Here is a 15,764-nt window from a genome sequence, read left to right on the forward strand (position 1 = left end):
TTTTTTTTTAAAGTAATAATTTTTGATGATTTTTCATTGAATTTTTGCCAATCATTTTTCTTTGAAAAATTGTATTGATTTTTGGTATATTTTTTTCCTTCAGATTTTTGGTGAATACTTTTACATGAAAACATTTTGGTGGTTTCTTTAAAACAAAAATTAACAAAAATTCTGTAACAATTTGGGCAAAGTTTTTTTTTGTTTTTTGATGGATTTTCGTTGACTTTTACTGCATTTTTTCAAGAAAATCCAGCCATTTAAAGTTGTATGACCTTCATTTAAAGCCAAAATAAAACACAAGCCCCTCCCCAGTGCTTTAAACATTATTTGACATGCCTTCCCCTTTTTTACAGCATCTCCTCTCCTCTGATAAATAACGCACAGTCCCTAACCCTCCTCCCTGTCTAGTGACGGTTTCCCGCTCCGTCCAGCAGGCGGCGGTAACGGTCATTCACAGAAAACGGCGGCCGCCATTTTGTCGTAAGCGGAAGAAGGAAGCGCGGAGAGAAAACAGTCAACTCTTCGGTAAAATCCTCCAGAAACACCGACTCTCCGCGATGGAAGTCCCCGGACCCGACAGCGACTGGAGGAGCCCGCAGTTCCGACAGAAAGTCGTCGCTCAGATGTGAGACATTCAGTCCTTTTGTTTGTGTTTTTGCGTTAGCGCGTCGAGCTAAGCTAACGTTAGCACTGACAGGAAAACACGTCACGTCGGACCGCGTTTAAAAAACGTGTAAATTAACACCGAGTCGTTAAAAACGAACGAAAAACACTTTAATTAACACGATAAAGGACATGTCATGTAAAGTTCGGGCCCATGTTTGAATTCGGCCTCCTTTAAGGAAATAACAAAAATATGCTTTATTGAATTTTACATGATATTTAATAATTAGCATCGTTAGCTGTTACTCCGGTCGGGTTAACTCTTCACCGGTTTGACTGTTTCCATCACTGTGATGCTGAACCGAGCACAGACACACACCGACATTTACTGCTGTTAAAATCAAACGTATACAGAAATTATTAGTTATTATTAATAATCCCTCTGTCTCAAACAAACCGATTTATTTGTGTTTAAAATGTATGAACATCTTACACCGTATTTCCATATATTTATGGATGAACATAGTACACACTGTGTACTTATATATGTAACGATGTAACGCTGTGTTTAAAACCAATAAAAACAAGACTGCTAATATGTAGCGTTAATATTGGTTTTGTACATACACAGTATTCATGTCATGTGTCTAATGGTTAATTTAAAATCAGACTTTTACAGTGAAATTTGAAGGTTTATGTTGCACATTTCGTGTTTTTTGGGGGGCTCGCCTCCTTTCCTGTCTGCTATATATACTCAAAATTTAAAATGAATTCACCTAATAACCAAAGCAGTAAAACATACTACAAAAGTTTTCACAGTACTATATGTATATGTATGTGTATGTTATGTGTTGTTTAGGCTTTAAAATGTCAGAAAATGACCACCAGAATTTTACACTTTCCACTTAAAGATATTAAATTACCTGTTTTCACCGACAGAGGACTCAGAAATAGCAAATACTGACATGTTAGAGGTGAAAACTGAAATATTAGATTAAAAAAAGGTCAGTTTATTGACATAAAATCAAACACAGCAGTTTTTTTTAACAAAACACTGGTCGAATGTACTTATAGACAGTAAAATAACACCAGGAAAGAGACGGATGCATGAATGAAATTGCAGCTCCTGTTTGGACGACATATATTAAAATAATTTAAAAACTGCATCGAGAAAAGATCATGAATGTTCCTGCTGCTGAAGAGGTGTGTGTGGTGTGTTTGTCGAGTTTTTGATCAGTGTGTTTCCACTCAGCGAGGAGGCCATGAGGAAGGCAGGAACCGCACACACCAAGTCCAGCAACGACATGGAGAACCACGTTTACGTCAAAGCCAAATCCAGAGTGAGTACTGGTCCTCTGCAGGACGTCTGTCCCAGAGACAATGTTCCCTCTGACGGACGCGTTGTGACCGTCTCACTTTATTCCCCAGGAGGAGTATTTATCTCTGGTGGCGAGGCTCATCATTCACTTCAGAGACATCCGTAAGTATTTCACCTGAACGACGCTTCACACCAGGTGCCTGAGGTGCTTGAATTTGGCACTCGTGAATTTACTGGAGTACGTTTAAAATCAGTCGTGAAAAACATGGAAAATGATGGACTTTGTAAATAGCAGTTTCAACCCTGGAACACGCAGGCAAACTAAATCCTTAAGAAATAACAAACAAAAAAAAAGCCCAGATGTTATGTGTAAAAAATGCCAAAAGTTTTTTTAAAAAAAAGGTACAAATATGTCAGAAAATCCCCCAGATGTTTCCTTTGAAACTGTAAAAATGATTTTAAGAAAAAAAAGGGAAAAAAAACATATGTTTTTTTCTCCAAAAATCACAACAAAAAAAATTAAATCAACAAAAATAATAAAAGGAAGCCTTTTTAAATATTAGTTATTTATTAATTTTTTTTAAATAAAAATTTTCTTTAAAAATAACAAACAGTCCCTAAGTTACTCAATATTCAGTTGTAATCCTGTTCTAAAGTTATTATTATTATTATTATTATTAAAATGATTTATTTAACAAAGCTGTTATAAATGAATGAAAAAGGAGTGATAAGGAGTTTCGATCGTTTCAGAGAATGTTTGGTCTTTAACTTTTCCTGGAAGGATTTTCGGAAACGGTGTGTGAACTCTGTGAGTGTGTTTCGTGTGTCGAGGGTCCGACCGTCAGCTGATGGCGTGAAGCCTCAGAGTCGTCGGCTCATCGCTCAGTAATCAGACGACGCGCCGCAGTTTCTGATAACTTGTGTTTCTTTTCCAGACAAGAAGACGCTGGGCGGTCCAGGTAAGTGGACTCTGTCCCTGTCTCCGTCTCCGGTCAGTGTCCATGGAGTTTTTCTTTGCCGTGTTCTGTCCTCTGCTGGACTTTCACTACCAGACTCATGGTGTTGATGGTTTCTGCTGCATGTCGGAGCTGCGTAATATGATCTGTTGTCTACCCTTCTGCTAGATCCCATGAATGCCCTGACTAACCTGACAGGGGTTGGAGGGGGCCCGGGCGCCATTGGCATGGGGCCTCGCCCCACCGGTGCTCCAGTGGGTGGCATGGGGGCCATGGGGCAGATGCAGATAGGCCAGCATGCCATGGCAGGGGTGGCTGGAAACCCACAAGCCAGTGAGTGTGTTTCCTCCGTGTGGTGTGTGTTTGCTGTTCGGTGGATGCCGGCTGCGTCAGCGCTGCTCTTACCTTCGGTCTCCGCTTTGGCACGTTGTGTGTGTTTGAGACTCCAGACGCCCCTCAGACTGGTTCTGAGCCACAGAGCGTCTCTGTGCTTCACCTTCTTCTCGCTCGCTCCGCAGTAGGGGGTCCGGGCCAGATGCCGATGCAGCAGATGGTTCAGGCGCAGCAGCAGCAGCAGCAGTCCATCCAGTTCCAGCAGTTCCAGCAGGCCCAGCAGCAGCAGCAGCAGCAGAACGCCGCCATGCAGCAGCAGCAGCAGCAGCAGCAGCAGAACGCCGCCATCCAGCAGCAGTTCCAGGTGCAGCAGCAGCTGAGGGTGCAGCAGATGCAGCAGCAGCACCACCAGAACCAGCAGCTTCAGCAGCAGCACCAGAACCAGCAGCAGCAACAGGCCCAGAACCAGCAGCAGCAGAACCAGGTATACAACCAGATAAATACCACATTACACAGACCCTTTACACCAAGCCCAAAAAAATAAATAAAGTAAATCCCCCAATTTGCTCTTTAAAAATCTCCAAAATGAAAAAAAAAAAATCCCCCAAATTGTTCAAGAAAATAAAAAGTAATTTTTTCTAGAAACTGTTGGTACTCGTTGACAGATGATGAAGCCGTGTTATGACCTAACATCTTTCCTTCCCACACTGCAGATGCACCAGACCAGGATTCAGCAGCAGCAGCAGATGGTGCAGCTGCAGCTCCAGCAGCAGCACGCTCAGGCTCAGGCTCAGGCTCAGGCCCAGGCCCAGGCCCAGGCCCAGGCTCAGGCTCAGGCTCAGGCCCAGGCCCAGGCTCAGGCTCAGGCTCAGGCCCAGGCCCAGGCTCAGGCCCAGGCCCAGGCCCAGTCCATCCAGCACATGGTCCAGCAGCAGCAGCAGGTTCAGGCTCAGGCGCAGCCTCAGCCCGGTCAGATGCCTCCACACTCTCAGCAGCAGCAGCAGCAGCAGCAGTCCGGCATGGTGCCTCAGTCTCTGGCCGGCCCGATGACGTCCGCTCAGCACGTCCCCATCAACTCGCTCAGTCAGCAGCAGCAGCAGCACCAGCTGAAGATCCAGGCCTTCCAGGTGAGATGGTGCGGCGTTCTGCAGGTGCTGCTGGCTCTCAGAGGGTCTGCAGAGTCTGAATCACCTGCAGCTAGAAACAGAAACTGTAGGAGTCGTTTTGCAGCCTTTTGATTTGCCTCTTAAAACCCAAATCTTCAGACCTCAGAGGTAAACTGTAGCGCACCGATTAGTGTTACAGTACGGCTGCACCTTCATCGGACTTAAATCAGATAGACGGTGTTTCTGTGATGCCGGCATGCTGTCTAAAATCACACACTGTAAAAAATATAAAGGCGGTGTAAGGAAGGGAGCTCAGAGAGACTCCCCTGTGGAGAACAGGGCTGATCAGCCGTCTGAGGAAGTCGCTCGTTTTTATTGTGTAAAGTAAATTTTTTAAAGTTGAGATTAAAGGCTGCAAACCAGTCAGACCTTTGTTTCCTCTGATGCTACAAGAACTAAATCTGTTGGTCACACTGCAGCTCATAAATTACTCCATCATGTCCCTGGAGTCTGGCTCACCCCCCCTCTGCTTGCATGCTTTGCCTCTTTGTGTGTGTGTGTGTGTTTGTGTGTGTGAAAGCAGGCCCGTGCAGCCTTGCAGCAGCAGCAGCAGGCGCAGCAAGTAGCGCAACAAGCCCAGCAAGCCGCAGCTCAGGCGCAGCTCAACGCCGCTGCTGCAGCCGCCGCCGCCGTACCTGGACAGGTGAGACCGCAGCCACCTGAAGCTCAGGAGCTTTACGTGTAAAAAATGTGAATGAAATCCGCTGCCGCAGAGCGAATGTGTGAGAGTTTTGGTTTGACCTCGTTAACACTGCTGCACCCACAGAGGCTTCAAAACTCAGAGATGTTTTAGGGAAGAAGTGTCTGAATTTGGGGAAATGTACAAGAAGCCTAAATTATTGGTTTTTACTTGGTTTAATAATGATGAAGTTTAAGGATGTTTTAGACAAACTGGGTAAAGAAAAAAGAGCTCGGACATCCCTTCATTGAGCCTTTTCCATTTCCACTTTTGATTGTTCAGAAGTAATCTGATAGGATTTCGGGTGTTCGAGTCTTGACCAAAAAAAAAAAAAAAGGATTCTGAAATTGGATCCGATCGTATTATCTAGTCTTGGTTGTTCAAAACTTTTAAGCAGGATCAGGTTACCTTTGATAGATTAGAAAAAAAATCAGGATTGTCCCGCTCCCAGCAGAAGGTGGAGTCAGGAACAAAAAAACAATTTAACCTGGTCAAACATACCTACGTCAGTCTGCAATCGCTCTGATGAAGTCACTTTTTACAGTGATGATGTTGATAAAGGAGCCATCAGGCTGCATGTCTCAGGCTGCATGTCTCAGGCTGCATGTCTCAGGCTGCATGTCTCAGGCTGCATGTCTCAGGCTGCATGTCTCAGGCTGCATGTCTCAGGCTGCATGTCTCAGGCTGCATGTCTCAGGCTGATGTCTCAGGCTGATGTCTCAGGCTGATGTCTCAGGCTGCATGTCTCAGGCTGATGTCTCAGGCTTCATAGTTGTAGTGTGGGCTCTGCCATCCACTTGAGCTGGAAGGATTTATAAAAGTCTGTTTTTATAGTTAATGTTTTTGTGGACGGCTCTTCAGGCTGAAGGTACTGGAAAGTTATGGATCCTTGAAAAGTCCGAGAAAAGTTTTTGAAATTTTGTCTTTGAAAATGTGTGGGAACTCTGCATATAACACTCGTCCAATGAAGAGAGAGGAAGGTGAGAGGCAGAGAGCTCGTAGTCCATCATGGGTACAGAAAGACAGTGGTGTGTGTGTGTGTGTGTGTGTGTGTGTGTGTGTGTGTGTGTGTGTGTGTGTGTGTGTGCGTGCGCGCGTGCGTGCGTGTGCGTACGTTCTGCGGTGCATGTGTGCCTGCTCTGTGCTCACCTGTCCTCTCGTCTCTGTCGTCTGTCTCTGCTGTCCCTGTCCTCTGAAGCTGGTCCGCCCCGGGATGCAGATTCCTCCCCGGCTGCCTCGAGCGCCGCTCAATCCCTCCATCCCGCCTCCAAACGCCGCCGCTGCTGCAGCTGCCGCCGCCGCCGCCGCCGCCGCTGCTGCGGTGGGAGGACAGCCAATGACACAGCAGGTATTTCTGACCCGGCGTGACCTCTGACCCCTCCCCATGCTTCAAGTTCATCACAAACGCTGCAGAGCTGCGCGTCAGTCAGACACGAGGATGCAGGATTTGAGTGTAAAAACTGTTTAAGTCGAGTGAAAAAAAAGATCTGCAACAGAGAATCTAGTCATTTAATACTTTTTCAAGCAAAACACAAAAAAAGATGATTCAGGTTCTTTAAGATGAGAATTTTCTGCTTTTCTTGGTCTCACGTTTGTAAAGTGAAGTGGAGCCTAAAGGGTTAAATGCATTTATGTACGATTATGGCTGATTCTGTTTTTGTCCAATCGCTGTCCTCCGCAGGTCCAGCAGCATTCAATGATGTCATCGCCCTCACCTGTGCAGGTGCAGACGCCGCAGTCGATGCCCCCCCCTCCCCCACCGTCCCCTCAGCCCCCAACCTCACAGCCCAACTCAGCCAGGTACGCCCAGGTGTTAACTACGCCCACACCGACCGCTCACTGTGACGCTGCTTCTAAATCTACTTCCTGTCTCCAGCTCCGGTCCCACGCCGTCTCCCGGGGGGTTCCAGCCCAGCCCGTCCCCTCAGCCCTCGCAGAGTCCCGCAAACGCCCGCACCCCCCAGAACTATGGCGTCCCCTCTCCCGGGCCGCTCAACACTCCAGGTGCACACGCTTTCATCAACAGGAAATGCTGAACCAGTTACATAAAGTCCTGCCACAATAAAGCTCAATAAAATACGGTTCTAATGTTAAAGTATAAAGTTAAATAGCGTACTGTCATAGTAAAGTCACATTTAGTACTGCTATGATAAAGCTCAATGTTTAAGTATAAAGTTAAATAAAGTTTTGTTATAATTAGATAAATCAAAGTGCTGGTGCTTTTATTTTGATACGTGGAGTCTATGTGATTTATTGCTCACTCCTCTTTCTGGTGCGAGCTCCTCCTGGAGGAGGCCGCTCTGTGTCAGCAGGCGGGTTTCCATTTACCCTCAGACCGCACAAATCAAAACTGCAAATACAAAATACGCCGAGTGGAAACATGTTCCAAAATGTAAACCTGTCCTCTCCCGTCCTCACCTGTCCTCTCCCGTCCTCTCCCGTCCTCTCCCGTCCTCACCTGTCCTCTCCCGTCCTCTCCCGTCCTCTCCCGTCCTCCCCCGTCCTCTCCCGTCCTCTCCCGTCCTCTCCCGTCCTCACCTGTCCTCTCCCGTCCTCTCCCATCCTCACCTGTCTTCTCCTGTCTTCTCCCGTCCTCTCCCGTCCTCACCTGTCCTCACCTGTCCTCTCCCGTCCTCTCCCGTCCTCACCTGTCCTCACCTGTCCTCTCCCGTCCTCACCTGTCCTCTCCCGTCCTCTCCCGTCCTCTCCCATCCTCACCCGTCCTCTCCCATCCTCACCCGTCCTCTCCCGTCCTCTCCCGTCCTCACCTGTCCTCTCCCGTCCTCTCCCGTCCTCTCCCGTCCTCACCTGTCCTCTCCCGTCCTCTCCCGTCCTCTCCCGTCCTCACCTGTCCTCTCCCGTCCTCTCCCGTCCTCACCTGTCCTCTCCCGTCCTCTCCCGTCCTCTCCCGTCCTCTCCCGTCCTCTCCCGTCCTCTCCCGTCCTCTCCCGTCCTCTCCCGTCCTCACCTGTCCTCTCCTGTCCTCTCCTGTCCTGCAGGTAACCCCAGCTCGGTGATGAGTCCAGCAGGCGCCACGTCTCTGGAGGACCAGCAGTACATGGAGAAACTCAAACAGCTCTCCAAATACATCGAGCCTCTGCGGAGGATGATCAACAAGATCGACAAGAACGAAGGTCCGTGCTCACGGCTCCAAACACGAATATTTAGTTATTTATTTATTTTCAAATTTCCAGCTCTTTTTTCGGTCTTTATCTGTCCAACACATTCTTCTTATCTCAAGAACGCCTGGAGGGAAATTCTTCAACTTTGGCACAAACGTTCACTCAGACTGAACTGATTAGAATCTGGTGGTCAAAGGTCAAAGGTCATGGTGACATGTCTTTAGCCATCACTGCAGGACCTGAGGCGCCCACCTTGAGTCTGAGCTGATTGTAGAGACGTTCAGTGTGGACAGAAACTGTATTTTTGGGGGCTCTGTCCTGTTAAGCTGCCTGTTGCGTTTTTGAGAAAACCGACCTGCGGAGGTTTGACTTGGTGGTTTTTGTTGTTTGTGTTGACAGACAGAAAGAAGGACCTGAGTAAGATGAAGAGTCTGCTGAACATCCTGACTGACCCAAACACCAGGTAACAGCCGATCACTGACGTCCTCCCACCAGCTCACTGCCGCATGTCCCTCACCTCGTCCATCTGTCCGTTTGTGTGTCTGTCCCTGACCCGCAGGTGTCCTCTGAAGACGCTGCAGAAGTGTGAAATCGCTCTGGAGAAGCTGAAGAACGACATGGCCGTGGTGAGGACACGACTCTGATTCTGCCTCTGTGGTTTTTGACCGTTGTCTCGCTGGTCAGTCGGACATACAGCTATCACCTTTTCACAGGAGGAATTCTTTTTTTTAATTTGATTTAAATTTTTCTACTATTCTTACTTTCCTTTTTTTTAACAAAGGCTATTTATATACATAATTTACATCGTCACTTAATCGTATCTGAGGCTTCGGCAATATTGTTTTACAAACATTCATGCCAGTAAAGCAAATTGAATTAAACTGGGAGAGACAAAGAAGAAAAATAAATAAATATGCGTAATAACAAACCATTAAGAAGAATTCATAAATCATTCACAGTTTACAAATATTCAACATTCATCGGTTGATCAATGGAGTGATTTCCTGTCACAGGATCACAGAGTCGGCAGTTGAAGGTTTGTGGAAGATTTGAGGGTCATTTTGAGAGGGAAGTCTTTGTTTAGAGGACTTTTATATTGAAAGAAACTGCTGAGCTTGACTTGTTGCAGAAATGTTTCGGAAATGTAACGACCTTTTGCAACTCCACTTCAAACAAATTCAAACGTAACTTTTTAAAGTTTGAACTCCAAATGCTTCCCCTCGCTGCCTCTCAGCTGTTTCTGTGTCCTGATTATCTGCTCAGCTCTGCTCGCGTCGTCTTTTAGGCCCGTTTCACACGGCACGCGTCAGCAGCGTGTGACTGCAGCCTCGCTGAGCTGCAGCGGGTTTCCTGCTGCTATGACTTCTGTATTTCCACATTTATAAGCACAAATTCCTCTCATTTATGAAGTCGTGCAGCTCCTGCATTGTCAACAACACGGTCCTGCAAATGTTTCAAAATAAAATGCCTTGTCAGCAACTGCTGGGATTCTGTCCACAGAGCCACTGTCAGGGGGCTTTTATTTTGAAACAGAAGCAGGGAAGTTGGAGTAAAACAGACGTCTTTGTATTTGTGTACTTCTCTGTGACAGAGAGACTTTAAACTGCAGTAAAAAGTAGTATAGAGTCAATATAAAAACACCATTTTCACTCTGTCTGAAACAAACGCGCGCAGCATGCAGACAAAATCAGCCACCGTTTCTCTTGATGTGCCGCAGCTGAGAAGCGCTGCGCAGGCGGACAGTGTAAATGCTTTAACTTGTTAACATGGGCGCCGAAATAAAAAAACACTTTCAGCGCTCTGCTGACGTGTTGCTGACGCTCTGCTGATGTGCTGCTGATGCTCTGCTGACGTGCTGCTGATGCTCTGCTGACGCTCTGCTGACGTACTGCTGACGCTCTGCTGACGTGCTGCTGACGCTCTGCTGACGTACTGCTGACGCTCTGCTGACGTGCTGCTGACGCTCTGCTGACGTGCTGCTGACGCTCTGCTGACGTGTTGCTGACGTGCTGCTGACGTGCTGCTGACGTGTTGCTGACGCTCTGCTGACGCTCTGCTGACGTGTTGCTGACGCTCTGCTGACGTGTTGCTGACGCTCTGCTGACGCTCTGCTGACGTGTTGCTGACGTGTTGCTGACGTGCTGCTGACGTGCTGCTGACGTGCTGCTGACGTGCTGCTGTGTGAGACGGGCCTTGTTTTCGCCTGTTCGAGCTGGACATGAACCACTGAAGATAAAATCAGTTTTTTTTTTACCCCGAGAAGGAAAATGTGATAAAGTATGAGGGAGGAAGAAGTGCCAGTAAACGCCCGATTTCAAACGCCGTAACGTCTCAATCTCCGTTTATAAAATCTGAATTTGTCTCTGTGGTTTCAGCCGACGCCCCCTCCCCCCCCGGTGGCCACCAAGCAGCAGTATCTGTGTCAGCCGCTGCTGGACGCCGTCATGGCCAACATCCGCTCTCCGGTCTTCAACCACTCTCTGTACCGGACCTTCGCCCCCGCCATGACCGCCATCCACGGACCCCCCATCACGTACGTCTCTCCTCTGCAGTCAGAGCACATTTAAAGGTTCAGGTCACCAACAACACACAGGAGACCGTCTCCAGAGTGGACACTGTGTCCTTAGAGACGTGTGTTCAGGGACATTCCGAAGTTTGAAAATCCAGCAATATTTTCTGTTTCTTCAGTTTCTAGCTGTGATAAATTTGGGGCATTTTTATTTTGGCGAGCCCGTGGGTTTTGAAGGTATGTTTCAAATTAGAGAAAAAAAGAAAACGGAAATTAACCCTATTTTTAAATAAAAAAATCATCACAGGGTTTTTTCATCAATACAACTAACTGATATACATCAACTAATAATTATGTCCTAATAATACAACAACTAAATATCAGCACAGTGAAAGACAGGTTATATTTTTAAAAAGTTTTAAAGAATAAAAAAACGCCCAGAAGTTCTAACAGAAAAAAAAAATTAAAAAAAGGTTTTAAAGGACAAACATTTGCCAGAAGTTTTTAAAAATCGCCAAAAAAATTGCCAAATTTTTTTAAAGAACACACCCACCTCCCAGACCTGCAGCGTTTTTGGAAAGCATATTGTCATTAAAATCAACCAAAAAAAATGTAAACAAAAAATAGAAAAGCAGCAAAAATGTTATGTCAGAAAAAACCACCAACATTTTTAAAGGAAAAATAAATTGCCAAAAATCTTGGATGAAAAAATAACGCCTTCCAGACCTGCAGGCCAGCGTTTTTGGAAGGCATGATTTCTTTTTTTTCCTGACAGAGGTTTGGACTAAGCCCTCAGTGTCCTCAAATCCTAAAAATGCTCCTGAAAGGAGATAAAACTAAAAACTGCTTCAGCTTCACAAAAGAAAAAAATGCAGGAAATGAGCACAAAAAGAAGTAAAAGAAAAAAAACACTTCAAAGTGATTTTTAAAAAGTCTCTCAGTGAGTTTAAATCTCGGCTGAAGCTGCAGCTGAAAAACGTGCGAATCACTGATCCTCGGCTGTGTTTCTGGTCCTCAGGGGCCCCAACGTCTCCGGGAGGAAGCGCAAACACGAGGAGGACGAGCGGCAGACCATCCCCAACATCCTGCAGGGCGAGGTGGCGCGCCTTGACGTCAAGTTCCTCGTCAACCTGGATCCTTCGTTCTGCAGCAACAACGGCACCGTGCACCTCGTCTGCAAACTGGGTGAGACGGACTCGGAGAGCCGAAGGTCGGGCTGAAGGTCAGAGCCGAGCAGACGATTGTCTAACCGCCGTTTGTTCTCTCGTCAGATGATAAAAACCTGCCCAGCGTTCCTCCGCTGCAGCTCAGCGTTCCTGCCGATTATCCCGATCAGAGTCCGTACTGGGCCGACGACGGGGACCAGTATGGTGAGGCAACTTCGCCATTTCCAGCTTTTATCCACAGATTGTTCTCCACACAGTGAAAGGCTCGGCAGAGGTGCATTTGTCAGGTTCCTACGGTCATGAAAACCAGGAAAAGTCCTGAGATTTGCAAATATTTCCTCATTTAAAAAAATCACCAAAATTTTGTAAAGAAATGAAATGTGGCCCGAAATGTTTAAAGAAAAAAATGTTTTTTCTTGTCAAACTTTAAAAATCTTTAAAACTAAAATAGAAATTGAAGAAAAAAAAACAAAATTTGAAAGGAAAAATTGCCTTTTTTTGATTGTTAAAATTTGAAGAAATCACCAAAAAAATTTTTTTTCAAAAAGCAGCACCATTTATTTCTTTAAAATTGCCCAAAAAAAAGGGTGTGGGGGAGTGGGGGGATGAAAATGGAAAGAAAATCCACCTTCTTTGTTTGTTTAAAAGTTGTCAAAAAATTCTGAAAGAAACAAAAAAATTATTTTTATTTGAAATGCCCAAAAATGTTAAGAAATACAAAATAGACATTTTTCAAGAAAACACGACTTTGAAAGCAGCTTGTCTCCTGTTTGTCCTTTGAAGTTGCACCGTGTCGTGCACAAAGCTCGGAGAAATTAAAAATGCAAACCGAAAAAAAAACAAGGTCTCAGGAGGTTAAATCTCATTAAAAAGTGAGATTTAAACTTCAAGAAAACATCGTAAAACCAACACGTGTGAGTGTGATTGTCGATCAGCTGACCTGTGATCACATGACCTGTGTGCTCCACCAGGCGCCAACAGCTTCCTGCAGACGGTTCACAGAAACATGACGTCCAAACTGCTGCAGCTCCCCGACAAACACTCCGTGACCGAGCTGCTCAACACCTGGGCTCAGAGCGTCCGCCAGGCCTGCCTGTCCGCCGCATGAAGCCCCGCCCACCATCTGAAGCCCCACCCGCCACCTGACCCCACCTGTCCTGTCAGTAACACGCCCTCTGAAACACACACACGTTTCCATGGACACCACAGTCTGATGGACTTGACGCAAATATAGAGCGGCTGTTTGCCCCACGCTCGTGTCAGTCCCTGAACGCATCATGTGGTCTGATCCTGACATCGTTCCCGATGCATTCTGGGTAAACTCAGACTCCTGACTCACCTGCAGACATCAGTTTACCCGCGGTGTTGCACTCGGAGGCCGTGCACAGCTCAACTGTCGTTTCTCCTGGTTTTTAATCTGCTCCTGAACGCAGCTCCTGTTTTGGTCTCGTTGTAGTTCCGGGTTTGGGCCACAGGGGCGCCGCTGCAAAGAAAAACTGTAAAAAAAAAATGTAAATGTTTTTGTTTTTTTCTTTTGCTATCATAAATAAAAACTTCAGTTCAACTTTTTAAATCCGGAAATCGAAAACTTTTCATTTTCAGACCAACAGCTTCATCCTCACGGGCTCTGGGCCGACGCCGGCGTTTGTTGCTGTTGTTGTTTATTTTGTTTACTGTGTTCTTTCCTCCCAACAGCGAGGAAGTTTTCTTTTGTCTCCGGGATGGCGGGACGCTTTTTATCCCGAGAGACAGAAAAACGGCAGCTGCCGCCGACAGTCACGATACCGATGTTCAGCCGAAATACTGATTCAACCCGTTCTATAACCCTTATTTCTATAATAACCGTGATATCAGCGTGCGTCTGAAGGATCAGCTGAATGTTTACCTGCTCAGGTGACTGTGACTCTGACAGGTAACTGACTCTGACAGGTAACTGACTCTGACAGGTAACTGTGACTCTGACAGGTGACTGTGACTCTGACAGGTAACTGTGACTCTGACAGGTAACTGACTCTGACAGGTAACTGTGACTCTGACAGGTAACTGTGACTCTGACAGGTAACTGACTCTGACAGGTAACTGTGACTCTGACTGTGACTCTGACAGGTAACTGTGACTCTGACAGGTAACTGACTCTGACAGGTGACTGTGACTCTGACAGGTGACTGACTCTGACAGGTAACTGTGACTCTGACAGGTAACTGACTCTGACAGGTAACTGACTCTGACAGGTAACTGACTCTGACAGGTAACTGTGACTCTGACTGTGACTCTGACAGGTAACTGTGACTCTGACAGGTAACTGTGACTCTGACAGGTAACTGTGACTCTGACAGGTAACTGTGACTCTGACTGTGACTCTGACAGGTAACTGTGACTCTGACAGGTAACTGTGACTCTGACAGGTAACTGACTCTGACAGGTAACTGACTCTGACAGGTAACTCTGACTCTGACAGGTAACTGTGACTCTGACAGGTAACTCTGACTCTGACAGGTAACTGACTCTGACAGGTAACTGACTCTGACAGGTAACTCTGACTCTGACAGGTAACTCTGACTCTGACAGGTAACTCTGACTCTGACAGGTAACTGACTCTGACTGTGACTCTGACAGGTAACTGACTCTGACAGGTAACTGACTCTGACAGGTAACTCTGACTCTGACAGGTAACTCTGACTCTGACAGGTAACTGACTCTGACAGGTAACTGACTCTGACAGGTGACTGTGACTCTGACAGGTGACTGACTCTGACAGGTAACTGTGACTCTGACAGGTGACTGACTCTGACAGGTAACTGTGACTCTGACAGGTAACTCTGACTCTGACAGGTAACTGACTCTGACAGGTGACTGTGACTCTGACAGGTAACTGTGACTCTGACAGGTAACTGTGACTCTGACAGGTAACTGACTCTGACAGGTAACTGACTCTGACAGGTAACTGACTCTGACAGGTAACTGTGACTCTGACAGGTAACTGTGACTCTGACAGGTAACTGTGACTCTGACAGGTGACTGAGACTCAAGAAGAAGAAAAACAGTTTGTATAAAATCAGACAAAAACATTTTATTTTCAGACTAAATGATACAAAAGTCGAGTTTCCAACAACAGAAGAAGATACACAATCATACATCATTCAACCTGTGAGTGTGTGTGTGTTTATCTGTGTGTGTGTGTGTGTTTATCTGTGTGTGTGTGTATATATCTGTGTGTGTGTGTGTGTGTGTTTATCTGTGTGTGTGTGTGTGTTTATCTGTGTGTGTGTGTATATATCTGTATGTGTGTGTGTGTTTATCTGTGTGTGTTTATCTGTGTGTGTGTATATATGTGTGTGTGTTATTTATATCTGTATGTGTGTGTGTGTATATCTGTATGTGTGTGTGTGTTTATCTGTGTGTGTGTGTGTATATCTGTATATCTGTATGTGTGTGTGTGTGTGTGTATATCTGTATGTGTGTGTGTGTGTGTATATCTGTGTGTGTGTGTGTGTATATCTGTATGTGTGTGTGTGTGTGTGTATATCTGTGTGTGTGTGTGTGTTTATCTGTGTGTGTGTGTGTATATCTGTATGTGTGTGTGTGCGCGTCAGAAGCTGAGTGAGAAGGTTCTGTACGACAGGTTGGTGAAGACGTCGATGTGGTCGCTGCTGCCTCCGACCGTCAGCACCTGCAGACAGGAAGTACAGTTAAGATTTTATTCACTTTATATTTTTACAAAATGTTCTGGATCAGTTAACCCTTTGAAACCTTTTTTTGTGCTGCGTTCAGACGTCTTTCACAAGTTTAAACCTCTGAACTCAAAAAAACGTTTCGTTCTCAAAAAACACGAGAAAAGGCAAAAACTGAAAATTAACGTTTAAAACACAGTTAGATTTTTTAAAACGTGAATTGAGCTGATTTTAAAGTCAT

General features: G+C 46.0%; 2 protein-coding genes across 6 annotated transcripts in view; one reads left to right on the forward strand and one right to left on the reverse strand.

Annotated features, from left to right (window-relative positions):
- The first annotated feature begins 443 nt into the window (after positions 1–443).
- On the forward strand, positions 444–13,425 carry med15 (mediator complex subunit 15). Of its 5 annotated transcripts, none has more exons than XM_088069313.1 (18): positions 444–625; positions 1,856–1,943; positions 2,032–2,083; positions 2,857–2,880; positions 3,046–3,210; positions 3,396–3,694; positions 3,924–4,337; positions 4,897–5,019; positions 6,254–6,403; positions 6,737–6,855; positions 6,932–7,059; positions 8,055–8,189; positions 8,577–8,640; positions 8,737–8,803; positions 10,553–10,710; positions 11,705–11,871; positions 11,958–12,056; positions 12,824–13,425. In XM_088069313.1, the coding sequence occupies exons 1-18, from the start codon at positions 558–560 to the stop codon at positions 12,958–12,960; spliced, it is 2,457 nt and encodes an 818-aa protein (XP_087925439.1). In that variant the 5' UTR covers positions 444–557; the 3' UTR covers positions 12,961–13,425. The 5 variants fall into 5 exon arrangements, with proteins under 5 accessions (XP_087925439.1, XP_087925440.1, XP_087925441.1 ...); XM_088069314.1 differs by having other exon boundaries at positions 445–625; positions 4,900–5,019; XM_088069315.1 differs by lacking the exon at positions 4,897–5,019 and having other exon boundaries at positions 445–625.
- A 1,471-nt stretch (positions 13,426–14,896) lies between these two features.
- The window catches only part of thoc6 (THO complex 6), a 7,629-nt gene continuing 6,761 nt past the window's right edge, over positions 14,897–15,764 (reverse strand). The window contains exon 13 of the mRNA XM_042505326.2: positions 14,897–15,522. Within this exon, the coding sequence (XP_042361260.1) occupies positions 15,442–15,522 (81 nt within the window). The 3' untranslated portion in view covers positions 14,897–15,441. The remainder of the gene's footprint in view (positions 15,523–15,764) is intronic.

Source organism: Plectropomus leopardus, chromosome 18, assembly GCF_026936395.1.
Source record: "Plectropomus leopardus strain MGB_pleo_1.0 chromosome 18, ASM2693639v1, whole genome shotgun sequence".
In the NCBI taxonomy this organism is placed as follows: domain Eukaryota; kingdom Metazoa; phylum Chordata; class Actinopteri; order Perciformes; family Serranidae; genus Plectropomus; species Plectropomus leopardus.